Raw genomic sequence first — 25,126 nt, 5'->3', positions numbered from 1 at the left:
TGTGCCTTAACCATGTATATTTATATGGGCAGTGAGTGCAGAGGAGAAGAGGATATCATTAATCTTGTCCACCTTTGTTCAGTTGCCATTGCGATTCCAAAAGTAGCATCCTGGAGATCTGAAAATCATATTGTAGAGGGAATGAAAGGCATAAACATTAGGATGACATGCATGATGTGATCCAGATTATGTAGTGCATGCAACTATTAACACAAAGTAATACACTATCGTTTTTTCAAGTTTATCCCAAGTGGTGACACTTTTGTTGTTGTGGTGTCACAAAAATCTACTGAACAGGCAAAAAAAATATGAAAACAGGTATCTTATCCACAAACTCATAATATTCCCATCTAAATAGCCTACACAAACATTTCAGCCAAAATTCTGTAATTTTTGAAACAGAATGGACACACCCAAATACATTTTGTACACAAATAACATAACAGTAAATAAAATAAGTATTACGTTAAAGCTAGGTACAAGTCTTAGGTTTAAAGTAGGGTTGTTGTTTTGTTTTTTATACCTCTTTTATTGTACTTTTCTCCTGACCTGGAGAATTGAATGCTCAAGCTAACCAGACTAAACTCAGGCTAAAGAAGTTTGAGGAAGGAAGCATATTTCTGTAGAGATGATGGGAAAAGGTCATGGCCTTATTTAAGCCTATAGAAATGACTTCCTACTATTAATCGTACATGTAAAAATAACAGCTGCCAGTTTTACTCCTGGATTAACTCATTGGCCAATTCAGATGTTGCAGCCAAAGTTAACAGCTACAAACTGATTATTCTAGACCTTTTTTCAATGTTAGCTTCACTTTACTTGGCCATTTTTGCGATTACTAACAGCCATGAGACATCTGACCTATTTGGATTTAACATATGATTGATATTGACATTAGTATAAGAGATTTTCACGAGGAGAGATTATAATCTATAATCCTGTGTGTGTGTGTGTGTGTGTGTGTGTGTGTGTGTGTGTGTGTGTGTGTGTGTGTGTGTGTGTGTGTGTGTGTGTGTGTGTGTGTGTGTGTGTGTGTGTGTGTGTGTGTGTGTGTGTGTGTGTGTGTGTGTGTGTGTGTGTGTTTTCGGGGTGAGGGTGCATCATGAATGCTTGTGCATGACTGTTTTGTTTCATTACAAGGGACAAATTCATAGAAAGGCCAAATGTGGTGGTAATGCTCATTATATCTGCATTATAGCCTGCTCTTTGGGTGTCTATGTTAAGGAAGGTCATGCAGGATAAGAGCCTACAATGCAAACCTCTGAATGCCATATATTGCCCTCAGATAATTTTGACTAAAACACATTTTCTCTATTTAATATTTATTTTAGGTATTTGATTTTTATATTCATTATATGTTGTGAGATGTAGATAAAATATTTTTCCTTCCTCAGATCTGTGTGCTCCTGAACAAACTGGTCAAATTTCTACAAACTCTATATGTATGCATAAAAAATGTATATATAAATACCATTTTCTTAATTTAAAAACTGTTTTCTTTTTGTCTTGACGCCCTTTCCTCAGGAAGTCAAGGCGAAGTCTCGCCTGTGAGTGTGTGTGCACGCGCGCTCGTGCCGAGCTCCTGTGCTGTCCAGTACTGCTGTTACAGCGCAAAATGTATTAAGAGAATGCAGTAGTTGATGTATAATCTCATGTAAGTTCTCCTAGGATTACGATTTCGTTGTTTTCAAATGGATTTTACCCGTTATTGCCGTGTCTCAGATACCAGATGATGTTCGACAATGAGCGCAGGTGAGTTTTTAACATGGAAATGTGGTAACGAAAACCAAGTAGTAGGCTATGGTAATTTAGGAAACGAGCAATATGTCTGTGAGATATTTAAATGTCTGAAAGTATGTGAAATAGTATCAAGTTTTAAGTAGCTCACTTTTCGATAGTTTAGTGCGCATTTTCTCATTGCATTATGCTGAGTAATTTACAGCTGATCTGTCTGGTTAGATATTTAATTGTTTGTAAATGTTCAGTTTGCTCCTCAAGTAGCCATAGGACATGTACGAAATACACTATGGTATTCTATTTCAAAAGCCAGCACTGTTTTAGAGCATGACATATTCATATTTTTCTTAGAACGTCCCTTATGGGCAATTTTGGCCACGTGGAAGTAAATCTTGTTGTGAAAATTATATTTTAAATATACAATGCTAATTTAAATGGTTTATTTCACTCTTTTTGTGTAGTCCATAATTCTTTTTTAAGATGGATTTCATAGTTTAACATTAAAAGTTTGGGTCTGTGACAAAGGTAAAAAATATATAAACATTTCAAAAAGCAGAAATAAACATTGAATGCATGATAAAAAAAAGTGTATGCAAAATATAAAATACAGAAAAACGTTTGCATCTGTCAAGTTTTTATGAAAATGAACTCATTTCTAACACATTTTAAAATGTTAAAACAGTTGTGTGTGTGTATCATACAATTTGATATAAAAATGTGAATTTCTGGATTCCTATTTTTTTTCTCTACGTCTTATTATTCTATATTTTGTGTCCATAGCTGCATTTGTATCATTCTACTACGGTGTAAAAAATAAAAATGGAAAATGTACTGGTGATTTTCTGCCAGGACATTATCCAGTAATTTTACAGAAATTTACGGTAACCCTTAAAACACAACCTAATGCAATGCATAATTCAAAAGTTAAACACCTGTAAAAAAAACAATATGGAAAATTCCTTCATATTTATACAGTACATTGTGCACTATTTTTACAGACTTTTTTTTACAGTGTAGAAATGTTTAATGCATAAAGCAGAAGGAACTGCCCTGAACTGTTACAATGTTTACAATGGTACTTTCCAGCAATGTTTTTGTAAATATTAATATTTACTTATTACATATTGTGTTTTAGAGTTTCAAGAGCACCCCCTGGACCCGAGAGGACACTTCCAGGCTGAGCCTCTCTTCAAGATGCAACGTCAACCACCTATTCCTGAAGAGTACTGTGATAATCAAGAACCAAAAACTGCATCCAAACCTAGAAAATATCTCCAGCATCATCTCAGTTCAAACTTCAATATGTACGTGCCACTCAACACCATCAAATGCTTAAGTCCTCCAAATCCAAGAGGGCGTATAATGGAAATGCATAGAAAAATAGTTCTGGAACAGGAGGGGTCACAAGAGAGGAAGTCAATACGTATGGAAAAGACAGATGAGACAAAACCGGATGTTATTCTCGAACAGGGCGATGACTTAGGATGTGGCGATGAGTTAGCACAGGGAATAGATTTAGATTTGGTGGAGGGTTTAGAACAGAGTGAGACATTTAAGTCAGAGGATGAGGATGAGTCAATGGACCTTCTCTCTGATTCATGCAGTAAAAGAGAGGTGGGCGATAATGTAGTAGCAGAGCAGATACAAGTAGAGAACAAAGGGAAGATAGCATGTGGACTGACTAAAAATGTGTCAACATCACATGAAAGTTCTAGTGATGTTCAAATGGCTTCTAATGCAGCTTATGGATGTATAACACACAGAGACAGAATACTGTATGACAAAATTTGCACCAGTAAAACTTTCATTGAAGAATTTTACCCAGATGATATAATCTCAGGCAGAAGGTTTTCAAGTGAAGAAGACATAGATGGGATGTTCCCTGATATTTGTGATGCAGGCGAGGCGTTAGCAGACAAAGATGGACTTTCTGAGTGTGATCTCTTTGAGCAAACAGAACCTCTTCAAATAACAGAGACAGAGGATGACAATGGAGATGTTATGATGCTCACCATTGAAGATGGAATGTACAGCTCTGATTTGTCTTCAACTTCCATTGAGGAGGAGGATGATGAAATGCAGGTGGAAAAAGAGAAAATGGAGGGAAAAGGAAACAATTATTTGTCAGACAAAACTGCTTCTCTGGACTCTCCAGACTGTCCCTCATCAAACAATGGAGGTGAAACTCTCCTCGAGTCGGATCAGACTTCTTTTTCAAATTCGTCTTCTTCTTCTCAGCCATTTATTGTTTCAGGCTCTGAGACTATCTCAGATGAAGATGTAGCAGATGCAAATCACAACTACTGTAGCAAACATGTGGCTGATCGTGATGGAGCCATGTCTGCCTCATTCAATTCTGATGTCATCAGCGCCCTCTTGCTTATTCAACAGCAACCTGAAACCCAGGGCCAAAGTTTACAACATAATCAAGATGAAGAGAGCATTGAAGAAAAAGGAGTTGCAAGTGACCACTTGAGTATATCTGAAGGAAAAGAACTCACAGTAGATCATGTGTATGAAGAGACAGAGCCAAAAGTCCAAGCCAAAGACTTCCTTCAGAACAGGAAGTACTTTATGACTCGCTCTATATCTGTGGAAACCCCCAGTAAGAGAGTTGACCTAACGACTAGCCCTGCACCAGGAAATGGCCGACTTTTGCTACACCCATGCTCTTTCTATACAGATCAGTGTTTGCTTGGAGATAGTAGGCCTGCATTAACTGGTTCATTAGGATGTCTTTCACAAGGCACCCACACCTTAAACTTAGCTAAAGTCACAAGAGTGGATATTCCACCCCCTTTTGAACTGGCATCCATCACAAAGCGACCAATCAGAAAAAGTTCTCCATCCCTCCCAAACGAAATCTCCGCTTCATGCAAGAAGCCTGATTTCGGGTTTAAACGATACCTTCTGCCATTACGATTCCTTAGGAAATCAGATCGGAAAAGTGTAATGGATAATAGCTCGATCTCCTCCAGGTCCTCGTCCGAGTCAAGTCCACAAGCGTCATGCAAACGCTTGGATTTTATCAGGCATAACATGGGCAGCCTGGAGCTGCAGAGCACTCCAGATTGCACACCACCCGTGTCCCCTTCTTCCTTTCTCTTCCAGAAGAATAGACAAAAACAGGGACTAAACTTCCCTCTTAATAATAATTTGACTTCTAGCACCATTTCTATTGAGCCAGGCTCCCTCTTTGAGCCCCTTCCCCTTTCCAAACCTCGATCTTTTTCATCTCCCAATACCGACTCATCAGAATACGAGAACGTTCAAAATGCTGCTTCTCATTATGAGAATGTGCAGATTCGCCTCCTGAATCCCGTCATTCAGAGTCAACGGAATCAGAGTTCAACCCATGATACTGATGGCTATGTGGATATGAGCAGTCTGCCAGGCTTCCAGAGCAAAAGTCACTCATCTGAGCAAGAGACAGATAGGTACAACTGTTTATATATTAATATAGTGTTTAATTATATTTTATATTATTAATATGAAGCTCTAATATGATTAATTTCAGTTGTGAAAACACTTTTTTTTTCAGTTTTGAGGAACTACACACTAAACAGCATACAATTTTTTATCTTGTTGGCATCATAAGCAATGTGTTATTTAACATATTGAAAGCTCTTAATCTTAATCTTTTGGTAATCTAATAATACAATGCAATCCTATTTATTTTCTAAATTTACTAGACAATTTTGCAACCCTCTTAATCTGTATGTATTTAACTGGCCTGATTATATTACAAAAGATGATACAAAATCTGCTTCAGAAAAACGGGTACAACTGGGCTATTACTACTCACATAGTGTATGATTGCAGAACTTTTTTTTTTTGTATTGAACATTTATGGAGCAACAGATTTTGTGTGAAAATGAATAATAAAAGTGGTTTATTTTGTTTAAAAATGTTATGAATGTATAAGGTGGCAAGGTGGGCCTTTTACCTCACACACGGGGTAAAAGGCTCCCAGGCATGGGGCAAAAGGCACACACACAGTATTGATACAAATACTTTTGCTAAAATAATACAGTATATTTTTAATAATGTTAAATAAATGTAAAATAAAGTTAATAAATCTGTTTTTTATATATAAAATAAAATTTTGTTCAATAAATATACTGTCATTAAAATATGTTAATATAAAAATATATTCTAAGATATAAACAAAATTATTTTAAAAAGTAAAAAGATTCTGAAAGCACTAAATGAGATAATTTAATATAAATTTACAGAAGTAACAAATCATTTTAATATATGAAATGATTAATATAATATTTTTAAATGTGATGGTTTCATTATAAATATGGCGATTATGTCTTAGGTGGACACCCAACTTAATATATAATATTTACCATCTGAATCTAACCATGTTGATGTCAACAAATGGAAAAGTCAGTCAGATATTTATTATCATGTTAATTATTGTGCCTTTCGCCCCAATAGCAGGGGCGCCTTTTACCCCAAATACCATACTTTTAAATATTCTTCCGTTATTGAAAAACTGTTGCTTTTAAGGCACACAATATGTAAGATTTTTGGATTAAAATATCCAAAAACCATTAGAACAGTGTTATATATTTTATGGAATTGTGTAATTACATTATCCCAAATATTTCCAAAAATGTTTAAATCCAGAGAAATAAGCCAATGTTTGTGCATCGCCTGTCAATGATCCTCGATTTCCTTTTTTTATTTTATATTATATATTATGTGTTTTATTAGACAGGTGAGCAACTGTTTGGATACATACATCGACAGAAAACGAATAATTGTTATATAGCTCAACACAGTTAGTCTTATTGTTTAAATCTCGTTTTCTTGATTTACAGCGAGTACCATGTTTTACCATGCCTAATATCGCTCTAGCTTACCGCAGAGCAAACGCACAGAATAGCATTATAACAAAACTTTCAACAGACTCAAATGTATCTAATATGATAAAACAGCACTGCGTTACCCCTCCTACAAGGGGTAAGAAAATGACCGGAAGAAGAAGGAAGAAGCAAAAGCCATTGTCTGCGACATAATAAAAGCTTTGCGAAATCAAGGCATCATCAATCTACGCCTTTGATTTGAATAAACAACCTCTAGCGGCGAAAAATTAGATATTGTGGCTTTAATTACAATCATTAAGACCTTATTTTCATTAAGAAAATATAATCAATAATTTTACAGATTGTCTTTTGCTACTTAAATCTACAATAAAAATTTTTTTAAAAACATAAAATATTATATCAAATTATATATGCTGCCCGCAATCGCGTCAAGGATCAGCCAAATTTCCATGTGCACCTTGAAAAGCGGATCTTTTGGAAAGTGCTTTGGCAAGTTTTTGTGCCATCTAGTGGTTTAGAGGAAAATAAAATTAAAGGGGTCATGAACTGGCTTTTAAAAAAAAATGATACTTGTTGTTTGAGGTCAACTTATGACGTCTGCATGGTTTTTACATTCAAAACATAATGAATAAGTAATAGGCTATTTTCTACCCTGGTTTTGAGGCTCTCTCAAGAAACACTGGGTTTTGATGGGCGTGCCGCACTGAATACTTGGAAGTAAATGCCCACGGCTAGGATTGGATAACAGTTTTACATAATGAGCTTCAGCTCCCCTGTGAGTAGGCTACGAGGGATTGTTTTGAAAGCCTGTGAGAAAAGGCAAACGAAATGACTCGTCCCAGAGGGCTCACAAAATGTATTTATCAAACAAACAATGATTTATCTCTCATCCACCCACGATTGATTGGAATGTTATTTTTGTATTACTTGGCCCACCTGATCGGTGGATATAAGCGCGAACCATGCATCACACACACACACACACACACACACCAAGTACGTTGCAGACTGCATGATCAAAACTTCAATATCAAGGCAAGAGAGTGAACGCACATCAAGAAAGGAATGTTATTTCACTATTTTACGTTTTGGTAGCCCGTCTGGAAAACACATAGCCCCGGGATGTTGGGCTTTGCGAGCCCTAGCTCATACATGTCCGAGTCTGATCCCGATTCACAATGAACCAACAACACCACACATAAAGGATTCTTCAGCCTTTGACAGCGTGCTAATGTTCAGTTAGACACGTACACATAATCAATAGATATCAAACCATCTGTTTTGTAGACGTAATAATTTGCTCCATGTAGGCCTGTGTTATGTTAGTGGCACGAGTCGTTGGGCGGGGCTACAGAATCAGGCACTGTTCTTCTTCTGTTGAGGCGGTGCTTCACTACACTCAGACGTCATAGCCGGGCACATTCTGAGATTGATCGTTTGCTGGGCCTGGTGTCAATAAAAGCTTTTCTTTGACTAACAAGGAAGTTTTTAGCTCTGAAACTTACAGGATATTATTATATTACCTTGACCTTTTATATATCAAAAACTCAAGGGAAAGTTGATTTCTCAATTCATCACCCCTTTAAAGCATCCTTTTACCCCGTTGTAAACAAAACAAAAAAAACACAATAATTAAGCAAATCTTTGGTTATTTTTTCAGGATTATTTACGTTATCGAAGAATCATGACATCATGTGACAATCATTTGTTCATTTAAGACCTTTAGTATGACATCAGATCATACATCTTCTTATTTATATGCTGACAGTCCACAATAACTTAAATTCTTGTTTTTACAGCATGTGAATGTATACATCCCTTGGTTTGTACGTATTACAATTTATTATTCAAATTGGGGGAAAAATTCCTTGCTTTATTTTGATTTTCTCCACATAAACAGAATACATCACACAGATACCATTGAGATATCACATATATGTACTTTTAGTCCTTGATATGTATTTTTTTTTTGTTTTTAATCATTTAGCAGTTCCAGATAAGTAAAAGAGCATCTGATCTATGATTATGATATATTTTTGTCCGTAAAGTTTATCGTCCAATAAAAAACAACAAATCCAAATATTTCATGATTGCATAACTAAGTAATTAAAAAAAATATATATAACTTTGTGACAGTGTGTCATGATTTGACTTTTTCTGTTATTTAGCCTCTACACTTTCTGTTCTCCTAATGTGAGGCCAAATGGAACAGTGGGTGTGTCTGTGGGTGTGGCTTGTACACAAGAGAAAAAGACAAAGGCATCTGACAAACTGGTGAGCTTTTTATGAGTGTTTCTACGTGTCTTGCATTCATTTGTTTGTAATTTATTGTAACTCAGCTGTCATTTGATTTCAGACTGTCAACTGCTCCAGGGCTTTCTATTGTGCCAAAGAGCTTCTGGATAGTGAGGCCCAGTAAGTCATGAAAACAACAAGTGCATGAATACAGTGGCACAAATGATTTTTATCATTGAAAAAACATTTAGTTGTCTGAAACTCTGAATATTATCAACGTACCTCCTTTTTTTCTTAATTTTAAGGCATGTTAAGACTTTACAGCTTCTCTGTGAGGTGAGTCATTCATATATTCATCAGTGACACTGAATGTTTGCCTGTGGTTTTCATAAGGAAATATATTGATGTGATTATTAAAAATAATGATTGAGTGCATCTTCAAAATAATGAAATGCACTTTCTTTCATTTTCTCTCACTTTCACACAATAGTCAGTTGGAGCCGATGAGAGGCTGATGAAAGTTTGGACAGAGGTACCTGATATTTGTACTCTCCACCAAAACATCCACACACTACTGGAGACCCGCTTAAAAGAATGGTAAGATGCTCTCACCCACGGACATGGATGTGCAACCTTCAACTGTTTATCATTCCCAAATTATGTCCATCTGTCATGTTCTTGTTCTCATGTATGTTCTTCTGTTTTCTACATTTCACACCACTCATCAGGGATCAGAATGAAAGTATTGCTGAAATCATCCTGGCAAAGAAGACAGAGTTTTCCATTTTCTCTTCCTTCATCAGTCATTATGATGAAAAATTGAATTATCTGGAGCACATACAAAACACAGTAAGATATCTATTAAGTTTGTTTTTCAATGATTGACAACTCTAACTGAATCAAATATTTGCTTGTTGTTAGGCATATCCATCAACCAGTCAATAGTTAAAATCTTTTGAAACAGTGCTGTGTAATTTGTACTCAATGATTTACATTTAAATATGTTCATTTTTGTTGTGTTCAATTACTCCGATGGCATGTATTTGCATTACAGTATGTGTGTTTTATATCTCAGCTACTAGATGCAGTGACCCTGAAAATGCAGTTGTTACAGGTCATTGTGCGCATCCTACAGTACCGTATGCTGCTGACAGGTGACGTCTAAATATTGAAAAACATCCGTAATGTTTTTATCTAATCATTTGTGATTTTTTTGCTTATTGTTTTATATTTGCTTTATAACAGACTACCTGAATAACCTCTCACCAGACTCCAGAGAGTTTGAAAATACACAAGGTAAAATGCACCAGTACTCTGGAAGACATTTTGTTTCCTAATTTAGTTTTCATCAGTTTTAAGAAAGTGCTCTTTGATTCTTATCTTGGCATGTTTGCAATCCCAATGGAAACCTTTGGTCTTATCTCTCAGTGTGTATAATTGATTTACTTAAGTAACGGCAAATCTCAGATTTTCAAGATAGTTTCACAAAAGACAAATGACCTTTGACCCCATCGTGCATTTTCATTTATCTGCTTAAACAAGCCTTTCTGCATTATTTATATATGAGGATCATTTATTTATGAGGTGCTGCTATAAGAGAGTATCTGTTGGTTCAGCAGTGTGACGTACTATGCTTAATATAAATTTATTTAAAAAAATGTATAATGATTGTGTAATTATTGTATATGCAGTTTTAAGGAATATATTCAATAATAACTTTTATAACTAAAATAGATTACATATATATCCAAATCTAATGTCAATAAATATCATATATTTCATCCCCAAATTATGTATGTATGTTATGACATACAGTATATCATATTTATTGTAAATATATGTATTTACAATAAATGTATTTGCAGTTTTAAAAATATATTTTTATATATTGAATAATTATTGAATAAAGGGAACTAAAATATATTCAATGTATATCCAAATCTGTTTTAAATAAATATCATATATGCCATTCGCAAATTATATATGTATGGTTGACATACAGTATATTATAATTAATTCATATATTATTTATTTTAATGTGGGGCAATCGATTAACCGGGATTAATCGCACACACACACACACACACACACACACACACACACACACACACACACACACACACACACACACACACACACACACACACACACACGCGTGTGTGTGTATTATTTCTGTATAATAAAATAACAGGCAATATTTTTATACGTTGAAAATGTCCATGCATTAAAATATTAAATCTGACTGTCCCTCTCTACCTATTACTCTCTTGCCCCTCAGATGCTTTGGTTGTGGTCTCAGATGTTGCTTATCATGCCCATGACAGCCTTAAAAACGGAGTGAGTATGTGTGTGTGTGTTGGCCTAATGTGCTTGCAGAGAGTCTAAATAAGGGTAGATGTGTGTGGAACCAAGGCTGTATGTTTATATGACGTCTTGTGACATGCAAGGGAATTTACCTTTTTTTCTCTCTGTCAGGCGGATCTCCTGCGTTTGGTCCACATTGAACACAGCGTTCTTGGGCTGACAGATCTTCTACAGCCTGGAAGAGTGAGAAATTCAATGGCTTGCTGATCACATAACTCCTTATACCTCTTGTCCTATCAAATTTAGTTGGTTTATGAAATTGTTTCAGAATTTATTTATTTTTTAATTCAGTAATGGTGAGTAATGTTGTCTGTCTGTATCAATAGGTGTTTGTGAAAGAGGGCACCCTGATGAAGGTCAGCAGAAAGTGCAAGCAGCCACGTCACCTTTTCTTGGTATGTGATTTGATTCGATTTTACCCACAATGTTTTTGCAACTACAACTGAAAATCTGCTCAGTCATTTGGTTTTATATATCACTTTTATTTGCTGAGATGAGATTGTAAGTGTTGAGCTCACAAGACACATGGTTGCTTTCTTTCTGCATAGCCTCTAGTGTCTTTCCTTTGTGTTTGTGAGCTATTTTACTTGTTTTTAGAGTTTCCTGGCAGGATGTTGTTCTGTGTGTGTTTATGTCTACATTGCTATTGTTTTTGCCGTGCTGCTCTCACCCCAGAATAAGTCTGTGGGAACGGGGACAGAGCGATCTGTTAAGATAACAGAACAGAGGCTGACAGAATGGACGTGAGATGGGCTGTCAGAAATAATGTAGACTTTTAAGCCAGACGGACAGTTGTGCGGTGAGACGGGCATGTGGCCCCCAGAGTGCTGAACTTGAATATCCCTCATGTTTTATTGCTTGATGTAGGAGACTCTCAGTGGCATTTCGTAGTTTCTTATGCACCATTGATTAACATTTCAGAAGACAAAATATGCTGCCTTATCAGACAGGATGATGGTAAGAAGGCACGTCTGAGTCCAATGTTTGGGCAACATCCTGTCTACAAAGATGAATTTTGGTTGTGTTTAGCAGTATATAGCTGTTTTCTTCACTGCCAATGATTGGCATTTGTTGGAAAGAATAAAAAAAGACTTCAGGTTGAGTAGTTGATGACCAATGGTTCTATTTCACAGAGAAATACATTCAATATTGTAGTCAGTGAATATTCACTTTGTTATATCACAACTTCAATGCACGTTTGGATTTGTTCTAGATCATTATTGTTATCATACCTGAAACCAGCTGCCTTAAAAGGATTGTTCACTCAAAAATGTAAATTACCCCATGATTTACTCACCCTCAAGCCATCCTAGGTTTATATGACAATCTTCTTTCAGACGAATACAATCAGAGTTATATTGAAAAATGTCCTGGCTCTTCCAAGCATTATATTAACAGTGAATGGCAGCCCAAAATTTGAAACCTTAAAAAGTGTACCCTACCCATCCACTATAAAAGTAATCCACAAGGCTCCGGTGGGTTAATAAAGGCCTTCTGAAACGAATCGATGGGTTTTTTTAAGAAAAATATCCATATGTAAAACTTTATAAAGTAAAATATATAGCTTCCGGCGGACCACCTTCCGTATTCAACTTACAAAAGCATAACTGGCGCGTCGATGATGTCGGACGTAGCGTAAGTGTTTTTAACTGCGAGAGGTGCTACACTTTCTTCGTAAGTTGAATATGGAAGGCGTTCCGCCAGAAGCTAGATATTTTTTTTTTTACACAAACCTATCGATTCACCTCAGAAGGCTTAGATTAGCCAGAATTTTTTTTTTATACATCTCCGATTGTGTTCGTCTGAAAGAAGACTGTCATATACACCTAGGAGGGCTTGAGGGTGAGTAAATTATGGAATAATTTTCATTTTTCTTTCTTCTATTGAACACAAAAGAAGATATTTCTACTGTGGAAGTCAATGGCTACAGTCAGCTGTTTGATTACCATATTCTTTTAAATATCTTGTTTTGTGTTCGACTGAAGAAAGAAATTCATACAAGTTTGGAACAACATGAGTGTAAGTGATGACAACCTTTTCATTTTTGGGTTAACTATCCCTTTAATACAAACAGTGCTTGTAGTCACTGACAAGAGCAGTGATGCAGCAAAGCAACTCTGATGAGTTCTCATAGCGCCCCCTTGTGGTGAACATTTGTTACTGAGACCAACTCAAATGAACTGTTGTGGAATGCAAATAACAAAATTACCAAGTAATTATTTGTGCTTGTATGTTACATGTATTCTGTGAATGTTATGTATTTCTAAGCCTTAACATTTTACATTTCCAGATGAATGACATAATGCTTTACACATATCCTCAGCAAGATGGCAAATACAGACTCATCAACAGATTACCATTGGCAGGGATGGAGGTAGGACTGACTGCATTCATTGAAACTTCCACTGTTTATTCATGCATAATGGTTCTTGGAGTCCTAAATTGAAATAAAGCTGAAATAAGCTTACATATAAATATTGTATGAAAAATTAGTAAATTGATGAAATTTGGAAATGTTGCCTTGGCCACTAACTGAAACAAAAAAAAAATGTTAAACTGAAATGTAAATAAACTAAAGCTAAATTACTAAAACATATAGCAAAATTACTAAAACATAACATTAAATGAAAACTAAAAAAGTGAATAAAAGCTTATTCAATATATTAATAAATACTACAATAGCATACTAAAATAACACTGGATATGAACATGTAAAGCAATATTTAAATAGCACCTTAAAGAATATTGTATAAAAGAATCTAAAGGTTTAAAAGAATAAGACATTTTAAATGTTCAAATATATTTATTTGTTTATTTATTGTGTTTATATATTCTCTCATTTTGGCCTTTTCTTCTTATGGAATTTTAATTACCAGTCCTTTTAATTCTTTTGAGCACCATAAATAATCTGAACCACAATGAATTATAATTAATAAACCTCTCACTCTTCTTGTCTTTCAGGTCAGCAAGCCACCCATTGAGAACTCTCAGAGTGCACTGAAGATAGAAGTGAAAGATATAAGCATCACTTTGTCTGCCAGGCAAGTGACATACACACACTCACAGTCTCCCAATAATTCATATGTATGTGTTCAGCATGACTGATGCATGTGTTCTCGTGTGCAGCTCCTGTATGGAACGGGACAGCTGGTTTGTTACACTGAATCGGACATTGGTGGATCTTGGCCCAGCATCAAGAGACCCAGTGGACTGTTTTGAGGTGAGGAAGCTTTATAGACGGTGTGATAAAATGGCAACATGACACCTGAAAGAGTTGACATTTTGTTTCTTGTTTTTAATGTGTCTTGTGTTTTAGTTAGTGGAGGGTCCAGAGATGTGTCTCGGTGAGAACGCTCCTCCCCTGTTGTCTGTTTCCCAGGTGACCGTTTGCATGAACTGTCCCTCACATTTCAGCCTCACAAACAGACGACATCACTGCCATGCCTGTGGCAAGGTACAAATGCATACACAGAGACATAGGGTAAAATGGGACACTTTTTCCAAAATTCATGGCAAAAAGTGTCACAATCACCCTTAATACACCCTTTGTATCGGTTACACTTTATTCCGATTGTCCACTTTAGACATTCTAATAACTGTAAGTAACTTTGCAACATGTCAACTAACTCTAATTAGAGTATTAGTAGTAGATTGTTAGGTTCGGGTTCTTGTAAATAGAATAAGTTGACGCTTATATTCAAAGTTACTTATAGTCAGTAGAATGTCTGTTGGGGGAGCATCAAAATAAAGTGTTAGCTGATATTAAGCAGACAGTCTACTAGTACTCTAATGAGAGTTAGTTGACATGTTGTTGCAAGGTTTTTACTTAGTAGAATGTCTAAAGTGGACCATTGAAATAAAGTGTTACCTATACTTACACAGGGTACCACTTACAAGCTGTTAATTCTGGGTTTCCTATCTTATCTTACTTGTAGGTTGTTTGCAGAGATTGTTGCAGGAACAAATTCCCCCTCAAATACATGAAGAACAGACGTGCCAAAGTGTGTGATCATTGTTACACTGAACTGCGTAAGAATGGTACAACCACAATATCATTGATTCATTTCAAATAGTTGTATTAATTAAACCTAGTTATGCTTGACTCTCATGTGTGTGTCTGCATCTGTTTGAGAGATGTTGCCACAATAACGGACAGCTCCAGTCGACCGCTCTCTGCTGTCTTCCAAAACATTCATCCATCAAGTCTGTGGAAGAGCCGCAAAGGCCAGTTGTCTTTCAACCAGGTATCTCCTAACCTTTAAATAATAACTAAATACTTGTTTTAGCACCCTCAATAGATAACATTATTTACTCTGATCTAATGTAATAAATCTAAATAGTTCGATTACAACACATTTTTTCCACATCTACTGTATAAATGGCATGATTATGTTGTTCTCTGTAGTCATTTGTCATGTAGTAAGTCACTTTAGTAAGAAAGTGTCTGCTAAGACATTTTATATATATATACACACACACACACACACACACACACACACACACAAAGAAGTGTTATTTTAAATATTTGTTGTAATGGCATTCAGTGATAGGCCAGTATCAGTGATACTAATACTGCTACTGATGTCACTATGAATTTTTTTTTTTTAAAGGGGCTATATGCGTTTTTCTGAAATTTAAACTCGCGACTGACACTTGTGGCCAAAAAACAGAACTGCTCTTTTTTTCTGCTCGCTCTGGCAGCGGTGGTGACATCACATCCGCAGACAGCGCGGGAAAAAACGACCCGCCAGAAAATAGGAAAAATAGGATACAGGCTTATAGGTGCACCCACTGTGAGCGGACAAGGTGTCAGTATGCTCATCAGGAGATGTTTGAGTCATAAATGGTAAAATAAAAAGGCTATTGTTACGTTTATTTTGGGGAAAAAGTTGCATATAGCCCCTTTAAACAATTAAAGACGTTCAACATTACAGTATAATTGAAAGCTATCAATTTCAACATTTATTAGGCTTTAAAAAATTACTTTTGATTTAAGTGAGCATAAAACGATCATCACATAAACCCATTATAGTAAACATCATATTTACCTGTGGCCTTCCTACCTGTTAGACATATACAGAAATTGAATAAAGTTATCAAACACATTCACAGACTCTTTTTTATCTTGTAACGCTTGAATTGGTTAAAAGCAATCGCATGAAGAAGAGCGTGATCATTTAATGTAACGCTAGCCCAAGGATGACTGGAAAACGGATGCTGCGTTAATTGCGTTAAATATTTTTAATGCGTTAAACTGAAAAAATCATTGCATGCGTTAACGCGTACATTTTGACAGCACTAGTAATTATATTTTTTATATTGTTATATTAATGTTTTCTTTATTTTTGGGGTGAACTATGAAACATTAATATATTGTCATGTGTTGTTGCCAAGGTGACAGGGTCTGAGGGCATGATGAGTGGAACGCTGCAGAGGTGCAGGAACAGCAAGAGAAGTTGGAGAAGCCTGTGGTTCCTCCTGAAAGATAGAGTTCTCTACACATATCCACAGCCCGAGGTAATGCACACAGTCACGATTTGCACACATAAACTTGCAACATGCAGTTTCTAATCTCTCCCTGTGTCCTTTTCTCTTACATAAGGAGAGGGTCGCATGTGAGACGCTTCCTCTGCTGGGTTTCTCTGTGAGGCCAGAGGCTGAAGGGGAAAGCAGCATGTTTCAGCTGTACCACAAAAGCACTCTCTTCTATACTTTCAGAGCCCAGGACAGTCACACTGCGCAGAGGTTAAAACACATAAACATTACTTTCACAGTACATTTATATACCAATTTATAAGATTCAAAATATATAAAGACTAAATATACTATACACTATATAACATTAAAGTTTTCATAAACGTAATCATTTCACATTTAATCTCCAAATTAATGTAGAATCAACATAAAGACTGTAGCCTATATTTTAAATATTTGTTTAATGGCATCTTTTTATGAAAGAAGGCCAGTATCACCTATACCAATACTGCTGCTGATATCTCTATGAAATTGATTTTTTTTCTCAATTTTAGGCATTAATTATAGCCATACAGCATTACAGTCTAATTGAAAGTTATACTTGAAAGTTATAAATATTAGCATTTATTAGGCTTTAAAAAATATAACTTTTAATTTAATTGAAACACATTAAAAACAATCTTTGCATAAATCCGTTATAATAAATGTCACATTTACCTAAGCTCTTCAATATATCAGATGATTTCATTGTTTTTGACCCATGTAATCTTATAAACAGTGCTTTAAGATTTTTAGGTAGGTCTAACAGGTAGGATATATACAGAAATTATATAAATAAATAGTTATCAAACACTTCACAGTCTTCACTGCATAAATGATCAATTAAATATAGATTAATCCTTATTAAAGCTACAAAAATTCAGTCAAGAGCAGAAAGTGATTTTCTTTTTTTATTTTGTTCTTTGATTATCCTTAATGGCAGACAGCAGCAGGTTTATTAGGCTGCTGTCACTTTAAGACCCGCAGCACATGACACGCATCCCATTTTCTCAAAAGTCTTCACATTCAAGACTTCATTTAACTCATACTCGACAAAAAAGGGCATTTTGGCATAATTATGTGTATTTTCATCCTGTCTCAAGTGCTGTCACTGTGTTCTCTTTTGTGTCTTATCGTGCTTGAATAGTTTAAAAACATTTGCATGAATAAGAGCGTGATCATATAATGTAACGCTAGCCAAAGGATGACGTAAAAAAAACGGATTCTGCGTCGTGTCAAAAATTAACTCATTAAAATAATTAAACAAATGTGTTATTTTGACCTAATAAGTATATAAAAATACATAAAACATGTATAGGATATATAAAAATGTATTACGTTTATATATGTTCTATCAAAATGTTTGGGGTCAGTAAGATTTTTTTTTTTTTTTAAAGAAATTAATACTTCAACAACAAAGCATTAAATTGATCAAAAGTGACAGTAAAGATATTTATATTGTTACAGAAGAATTCTATTTTAAATAAATGCTGTTATTTTTTTTTCCTTTAATAATATATACACATATACATATATATATATACATATACATATATATATATATATATATATATATACATATATATATATATACATATATATATATATATATATATATATATATATATATATATATATATATATATATATATATATATATATATATATATATATATATATATATATATATATATATATATATATATATATATATATATATATATATATATATATATATATATATATATATATATATATATATATATATATATATATATATATATATATATATCACAGTTTCCAGAAAAATATTAAGCAGCACAACTGTTATAGTAAGAAATAATAAAAATATTTCTTGAGCAGCAAATCAGCATATTAAAATGATTTCTGAAGGATCATGTGACACTGAAGACTGGAGTAATGATGAAAATTCAGCTTTGCCATCACAGAAATACATTTTAAAATATATCAAAATATAAACGTTGTTTTAAACTGTAATATTTCACAGTATTAATGTTTTTACTGTATTTGTAATCAAATGAGCATGACTTATTTCTAAAACATACAAAAAATATAACATATGTTATGTTCTAAATTAAATTCTATTCTGTTCTAGGTGGGTCAATGCTATGGAGGAAGCTACAGTCCTGTAGCAGCCGTCCTCGTTGTGTCGTCTTCTCATATCGGCAATTAAATCTGCTATTGATCATTCGAGAGCAATGCATTTACACGTCATACTCAAAAATCACTACCCAGTGTGACTGGGAGCGCAATCAGCCATCCCTACGCTAACGTGACGCAACAGATATTTTTGGAATGCCAAGGGAACGAAATGCTCACACTCAGGCATTTATTTTGTGCCAAATGCTTCTTCCAAAGACCTCGTTGAGCTGTGGACACACTTTAAAAGCCACACTGTAGCACTTCCATCTGTCGTCTAGATGAGAACATTTTAAAACCACCGAGATGTTGCTTAACTTAACCAACAGATTCATTATACAATGTAATATATTATGCAATATCCCAGATCACTAAAATATATTAGGACAATTTCTATAGATGGGAACTAGTGTTTAAACAGTGCCATTTGCATGCTGTCATTTCATGTCTAGATTATATTTACTTGTACACTGCTGTCAGTCATTTGGACAATGGCATCTACAGAGAACCCGTGGGAGTAACTTTGGACTGATAGTTAGTATCTAGCAACAGAGCTGGTATTCTCGTTGCACTTGATGGTGATGATGCAATGTTTAATTTACTTGCCTTTTGTCCAATCTGCCATTCTGTTCACTTGCAATGTCATCTTCAAAATGAGGGCTTAATGTATATTTATATGAGGAATGTATAAGTACTTTGCCAGATGGATTACCTGTTATATTATCATTTGAATAAACATTATTTGAGTGTAGTGCATTGTGTTCACATCAAGTTCTCGAACCCCACCAATGCCTCAACTTCTCTTTTTTTCCTCCTTGTTTGAAAATGTGCTTCCTTGACGCGGTTATGCATATCCCTATAACTTTTAGGGTTGACCAATGCTGAAATCAAACCGGTAACAATATGGTAGACATTGCAGTGCATTTATGATTTCGTTAAAAGTTCATTTTAGTTCAGTTCTCTTTTATTCAAATGTATTTGTGTAGTGCCTTCACAATGCAAATCATTCCAGTTCAGATTTAGGTAGAGGAACTTTAGGAGGAACCAAGAGTTTGTTTAGCTCTTTAACTTTTATCAGGACTCCTCAGTTTTGTTAAGCTTTATTTTCAACGACAGCCAGGTTAAGTCTTCAGAGAGTGAAGTTTGGAGAAGTGATTCTGTGATTAAGTATCTTCAACTCAGTAATTAAAGAGTGCATTACAAATTGAGACTGTGTGTGTGTGTGAGAGGGATATGAAGAAAAAGGGAGGGGTGACGTTGCCCTGCTTCCACGTCCCCAGGAGACTATGTGACCCAGAACAGAGTGAGAGAGCAAGGATGAGAGGAGTTTGTTTTCTGGAGTACCTGAAAGTTACGGACACCTTGTCCCAAATAGGAGACACATTCATCATTTTACCTTCCTGTATCCTTTCTCTTCTATTTTCTTTTTCTCCCGTGTCACACTGATCTCAAGCTATTCAGTGTCCATTCTGCCTCACATGAGCCCCTTTTTTCTTTTCTGAAAGCATGAAAGCTCATACATTTGATTCTCAATGCTGGCAGTAAGGTGCCTTTGAGCAAAAATTATTGTAATGGTTGTAATCAAGTGCATTACTTGAGCTAACAATATATGATATAGGCCTACACATGCAAAAACTTCCATCAATTAAACATGGTTCCTGTGCTTGTTAGATTCCATGCATCTACACAATCAGAAATTCTAAAGGAGAGTGTAAAAAATCTCCTTAATATATCAATGAAATGTGTCCAGCAGTTGGCAAGGTTTTTTCATTGCATTGTGTAACGTAGGCCGGCTAATAGTTGCTGTGCGAGTAAACCTCACTCCTCTAATCTCAAGAGACGCTCTAGCGACTGACGCTAGGGCTTGCAGTCTTTAGCCTCCTTGTAAGAGCGTCCGGCTCTCATGCCGGCGGACCCTAGTTCGAGTCCCACTTAGAGCGGGCAGGTTACAATTGCACCTGAGATAGATGGACCAAGGTTGGATGGAAGAAACAGCATCACGTGGTGCTCACTGCAGAGCCAAATGATGTCACGCTCCCCCTCTCTGGACGTCATGGGTTGTGCTTTACCTAGTCCAGCTCCACCTCCACCTCCACCACCTAGTTAGGCCATAGTAAGACACAGATTAGCTGGTTCAGGTGTGTGTATTTGGAGCTAAACTCTGCAGGACAGTGGCCCTCCAGGACTGAGACTGGAGACCCCTGCAATATTATGGCAGAAAAACAACAACAATTTGCAAAAAACATTATTTTCCTATTTTGCAGTTTATTTATTAAAGAGGATAAACTATTCTCTTGTAGGGGTGTGCAGACCAAGGTTTGTATTTTCATTTTTACCACAGGTTCTAAAACAGGTATTAAGTCAACATAAAAAAAATGGTTTACTTCCTTAAAGGGTTACTTCAGCGATTAACAATAAGCTTTGTATCAGTAGAAACCCGGTAGTATATTCGAAATATCGTACTTTCCCCCTCATGTCCCCCTGAGGGAGAATTATGCATTTTATTTCTGGAAGAAAGAAAAAAATATTTTTGAAAAAAAATGTTTTGGCCAGATAGACTACAGCCAGTAGTAGAAGTTATGCTGCCTTCACGTGCTATCGGAAATTTGATGATTCCGACTTCTGAAGTCGTGATTACGAGCGCATTGCATTCAAGATTCAAAATGTAAGGGCGTTCATGTGCAATGTTTACCTAGGAAACTCGTATTTACGATAATTCCGAGAGCACGTGAAGGCAGCATACGTTCCGCTTGTGTCAAACCCGCCCATAGGGGGTGGGACCTGCAAGTAAGTTAGATCGTGTCTCCGTTACTTTGCTAATTTTGCTGTTTTACTGCTAACAACTATATCACTATGTATAGGCTACTGTGTGACCAGAAATCGTGTCGAGTATTATTGAGAGTCTTACCTCTAGGCGAATGCGTTTAGTATCAGATGGCCCAGGCTCTTCTTCGTCATCTGGGAAGGTGAATACCGAAGGAATCGCGTTGTCCTTCAGAGCGATTCTCTTCATTCCAAGCACATTCAGTTCGTAGTCTTCCCTCTTGAAATGGCGACTGCACACCCTACGTATTTTCAGGGTTTCCATATTAGTGTCCTCCCCAAAACTCGGGTGGTTGATAGCCCGCAGCCACTGTTTGCACCGCTCCACATTTTTAACCGGCAAATGGTGAAAACTTACTGCTTGTCCTTTTCTGGTTTTGGCTGTACATCCCGGTACAACGCAACAGAGCACCATTTGGATGGAAAATACACTACTGTTTAAGTTATTTTAAGAACTAACTCGTCACGGAGACTCACAATATTACGGCGTCTTTTTAGATTCTAGTCAACAATAGGCTCTGTCCCAAATGGCCCACTTTATGTGCACTACTGCACTTTCGGTCTTGTGGACTTACAATGGCCGCTGCGTGCGCAGTCCACGAGACCGCAGCGTGTCCCATTTGTCATTTTAGGTCTCACCGTACTAAGGGTGCTCGCGAGCGACCCCTTTGAGGTCGATATGCGCCCTCGATGCGCACTTCTGCCGAGCCCGCTCTGGTGCGGGTTTATGCAGCGGACTTCTTCCAAGCAGTCAAAGCGACATTACGTCGTGAAAGTGCGAACTCAGAGGAAGACCGTGAGGGTTTAGGGTGCCATTTGGGACAGGGCCTAACATTAGAACTGGTAGGCTTGGGAGTGGCCTCGAAGCAAGTGCATTCTGGGAGTTGTTGTCTTTCATCCACATGAACCAAAAACACATTTTCTGGCTTTTCTCAGTCTAGAAGGCACCACATTCAAAAATAATTTCACATTTCTACTACATAAATGACCCAGTTTAAATACAGATTCATCTTCCCAGCGCTTGAAGTATCCCTTTAATGAGACATATTTATGAGTGAAACAAGAAAACAGGACATTTGAAAAAAATTGTATAGCCTACATCAAGAACTTATTGGATTGTGAAAAGTAGGCTTTCCATAATTGAATGAATCTGCATTTGGGTGTAGGCTGCATCAGAAATCGCATACTTCTTTACTATATAGTAAAACAGTAGCCTATGTGACAAAAAGAGTATGTCCGAATTCACAGTACTCATAAAAGAGTCGTCAAAAACGACACAGATGGCCTACTATTTCCAACGGGATTCTGAAGTGTGCATTGATGGATACTTTACTATCCCATGAAGCCACGGGAGAGGATTTGTAAATGGCAGTGAAACGACGCAACTGACGCTTAATGACAACATGGCGAATGTAGTACGTCCGGATTACATTCATACTACACACATTCATACTAGATAAAACATACTTTTTAGCTGTCGTGAATTCAAAAGAAGTACCTACTCAAGAGAGTATGAGATAAGACAGCAGGTTGAGGGGAGGGGCTTGATGATGTAAGCCGAAAAGGAGTCGTTTCAGAAGGGAAGTTACGTTTTAATTAAAGATTACAAAGACAGCATTTTTTTTAATACCAGGGTATTGAAAAAAGTCATTTCATAATTTAAAGCTGTCACTGAACCAGCTCTGCATTTCAAAACGTTCATTAAAACATATTTAAGAGAAAGAAACTGAAAGATATTAAATGTCTTGTTAAAGAAAAATTATCAAGGGTGGTGCTGGATGGTTAAAACTTGGAACCTACCTTTCTCTTAATGGACTATCTATACTCACTCCAATTTGAGTGGATGGTGCTTCCACGCAGCCCTATAAGTAGGCTTCTTCAAAGCAGCCTACTTGACTCCACTGAATTCATGGTAATTTGCTGTACTTTGAGATAATTACTGTTAATCAAAACAGCTCTAAGTAGACTGCTTGTAGCCCAACCCACTTCACCTTTCTTACTGAGAGACCCATATTAAACAAAGTCAACTTATTTTGCCTACATTGGCATATTGAGTGCATGGCTCTTGTACACTCAAGGGCAAAAAAGGCCACACCTAAAATTACTAAACACTAAGCTTTTAATTGTCTTAACCAATTGAATGAATGGCCAGAATATTAGCAAAATTTAAGCAAATACACTACTTAAAAAGTCATTGCTGTCTCAGAAAAACATCAAAGACACAAATATGTTTTTGGCAGAATATAGGAAGTTTGTGTGTGGAGTGATGAAAATGAAACACATGAGTGGTGTCTATGAGAAATATTATAATAAATGCATCTCTACCACAGAAGCAAGAAGGAAGCGGGGTCATTGAGTCTTTTAGCTGCTGGTATTGGTGAGCTACTTACTGTGAAAAGTAATGTAATGCTTTTGGAGTACAGAAGAATATGGCAGAATGGATTCCTTCCCACAAATGAAAAGTTATCTAAAGTAATGGTATTTTATGTTAAGACAATGCTCCTGCCTAAATTGCAAAGACACCCATGAAGTGGTTCATCAGGTTCATGTTTTGTCAGAGTGAAGATTGGAACCGTATAGTGAATATTTGGTCTCACATTATACTCAAATGAACTGGGAGGCATTTTTCAACTACTCATGAACTGTCTGAAGCCATTAACATTGAGTGGAACAACACTTGCATCTTCTTCCCGTAAAATTTTTTCTGCAAGTTTACCCAAAAAAGGTAAGGCTATTCTGTGCTGTTACTTTATCTACAGTATTTGTGCAATTCTTGCTAATTTCCTGTGCAGTGATTTGTGATTAAATGGTTCAGACCATTAAAAGACTGCTAAATATAATTTGCCATTTTTGTCTTGGCCCATTTTTTTCTGCCCAGGATTGTAGATAAATTAATTGTAAAGGTAAACAGTTTACTGTAAATGATACAGTTTCATCTTTTTAGGTCATACAATCTATTAAAGACTGTTATGTATGTAAGATGTGTGTAAAGGTCAAAGGTGAGACATATTACACAATACCAGTTTTTAGTCTTTCATATTTCTAGACCAAGAAAATTCGACTGAAGATCTAGAGTGATTGAGAGGCACAGAAAATGTGTGTGTGAGCGTATATGATTCAGTGTCACTGTGACATTGTCGTGACACTTTTGGGTCTTTTAAGTATCTTATGTTCCTCTGCATTGCAGCAGAGAGATAAAGAGAGGGGGGAGGAAAAGATCCCTCTATTTCCTACAGTAGATTAAAAGCGGTATATGTTCTTTTCTTGATCTATCCTAGGTAAATGACCCAGTCAATGCACATGAACATTTGTATATATAAGGAGTCTCTCATTTTCTAAATCATGTCAGTTGGCCTAATCTACTATTACTGGAAATAAACTCATCTCTATAAAACATTTTTCTTTCTTCATATTTCTAACTTCCCTTTTATTTGGGGCCATTTATCTTCCCTTAC

General features: G+C 36.0%; 1 protein-coding gene across 3 annotated transcripts; it reads left to right on the top strand.

The window, feature by feature from the left end:
• Window positions 1-1,532: 1,532 nt before the first annotated feature.
• fgd5b (FYVE, RhoGEF and PH domain containing 5b) lies at window positions 1,533-19,633 on the top strand. Of its 3 annotated transcripts, none has more exons than XM_079840407.1 (21): window positions 1,533-1,752; window positions 2,873-5,174; window positions 8,744-8,849; window positions 8,932-8,990; window positions 9,116-9,146; window positions 9,301-9,407; window positions 9,539-9,659; window positions 9,886-9,964; window positions 10,056-10,106; window positions 11,089-11,147; window positions 11,286-11,357; window positions 11,501-11,569; window positions 13,465-13,548; window positions 14,136-14,215; window positions 14,301-14,394; window positions 14,491-14,628; window positions 15,110-15,212; window positions 15,309-15,418; window positions 16,569-16,691; window positions 16,777-16,919; window positions 18,805-19,633. In XM_079840407.1, the coding sequence occupies exons 1-21, from the start codon at window positions 1,743-1,745 to the stop codon at window positions 18,839-18,841; spliced, it is 3,978 nt and encodes a 1,325-aa protein (XP_079696533.1). In that variant the 5' UTR covers window positions 1,533-1,742; the 3' UTR covers window positions 18,842-19,633. The 3 variants fall into 3 exon arrangements, with proteins under 3 accessions (XP_079696533.1, XP_079696534.1, XP_079696532.1); XM_079840408.1 differs by having other exon boundaries at window positions 1,566-1,752; window positions 15,110-15,203; XM_079840406.1 differs by having other exon boundaries at window positions 1,566-1,752; window positions 15,110-15,203; window positions 15,267-15,418.
• The last annotated feature ends 5,493 nt before the right edge of the window (window positions 19,634-25,126 follow it).

Source organism: Gobio gobio (assembly GCF_949357685.1).
Source record: "Gobio gobio genome assembly, chromosome: 17".
In the NCBI taxonomy this organism is placed as follows: domain Eukaryota; kingdom Metazoa; phylum Chordata; class Actinopteri; order Cypriniformes; family Gobionidae; genus Gobio; species Gobio gobio.
Note: the sequence above shows the minus strand (reverse complement) of the source record. Positions and strands in the feature narration are given on the sequence as shown.

Excerpts from the sequence above, each read along its gene's own strand:
- fgd5b (XM_079840406.1), top strand. Across the intron at positions 8,850-8,931 it reads CAAAGGCATCTGACAAACTG|ACTGTCAACTGCTCCAGGGC; the intron begins GTGAGCTTTTTA and ends ATTTGATTTCAG. Across the intron at positions 9,660-9,885 it reads TGGAGCACATACAAAACACA|CTACTAGATGCAGTGACCCT; the intron begins GTAAGATATCTA and ends TTTATATCTCAG.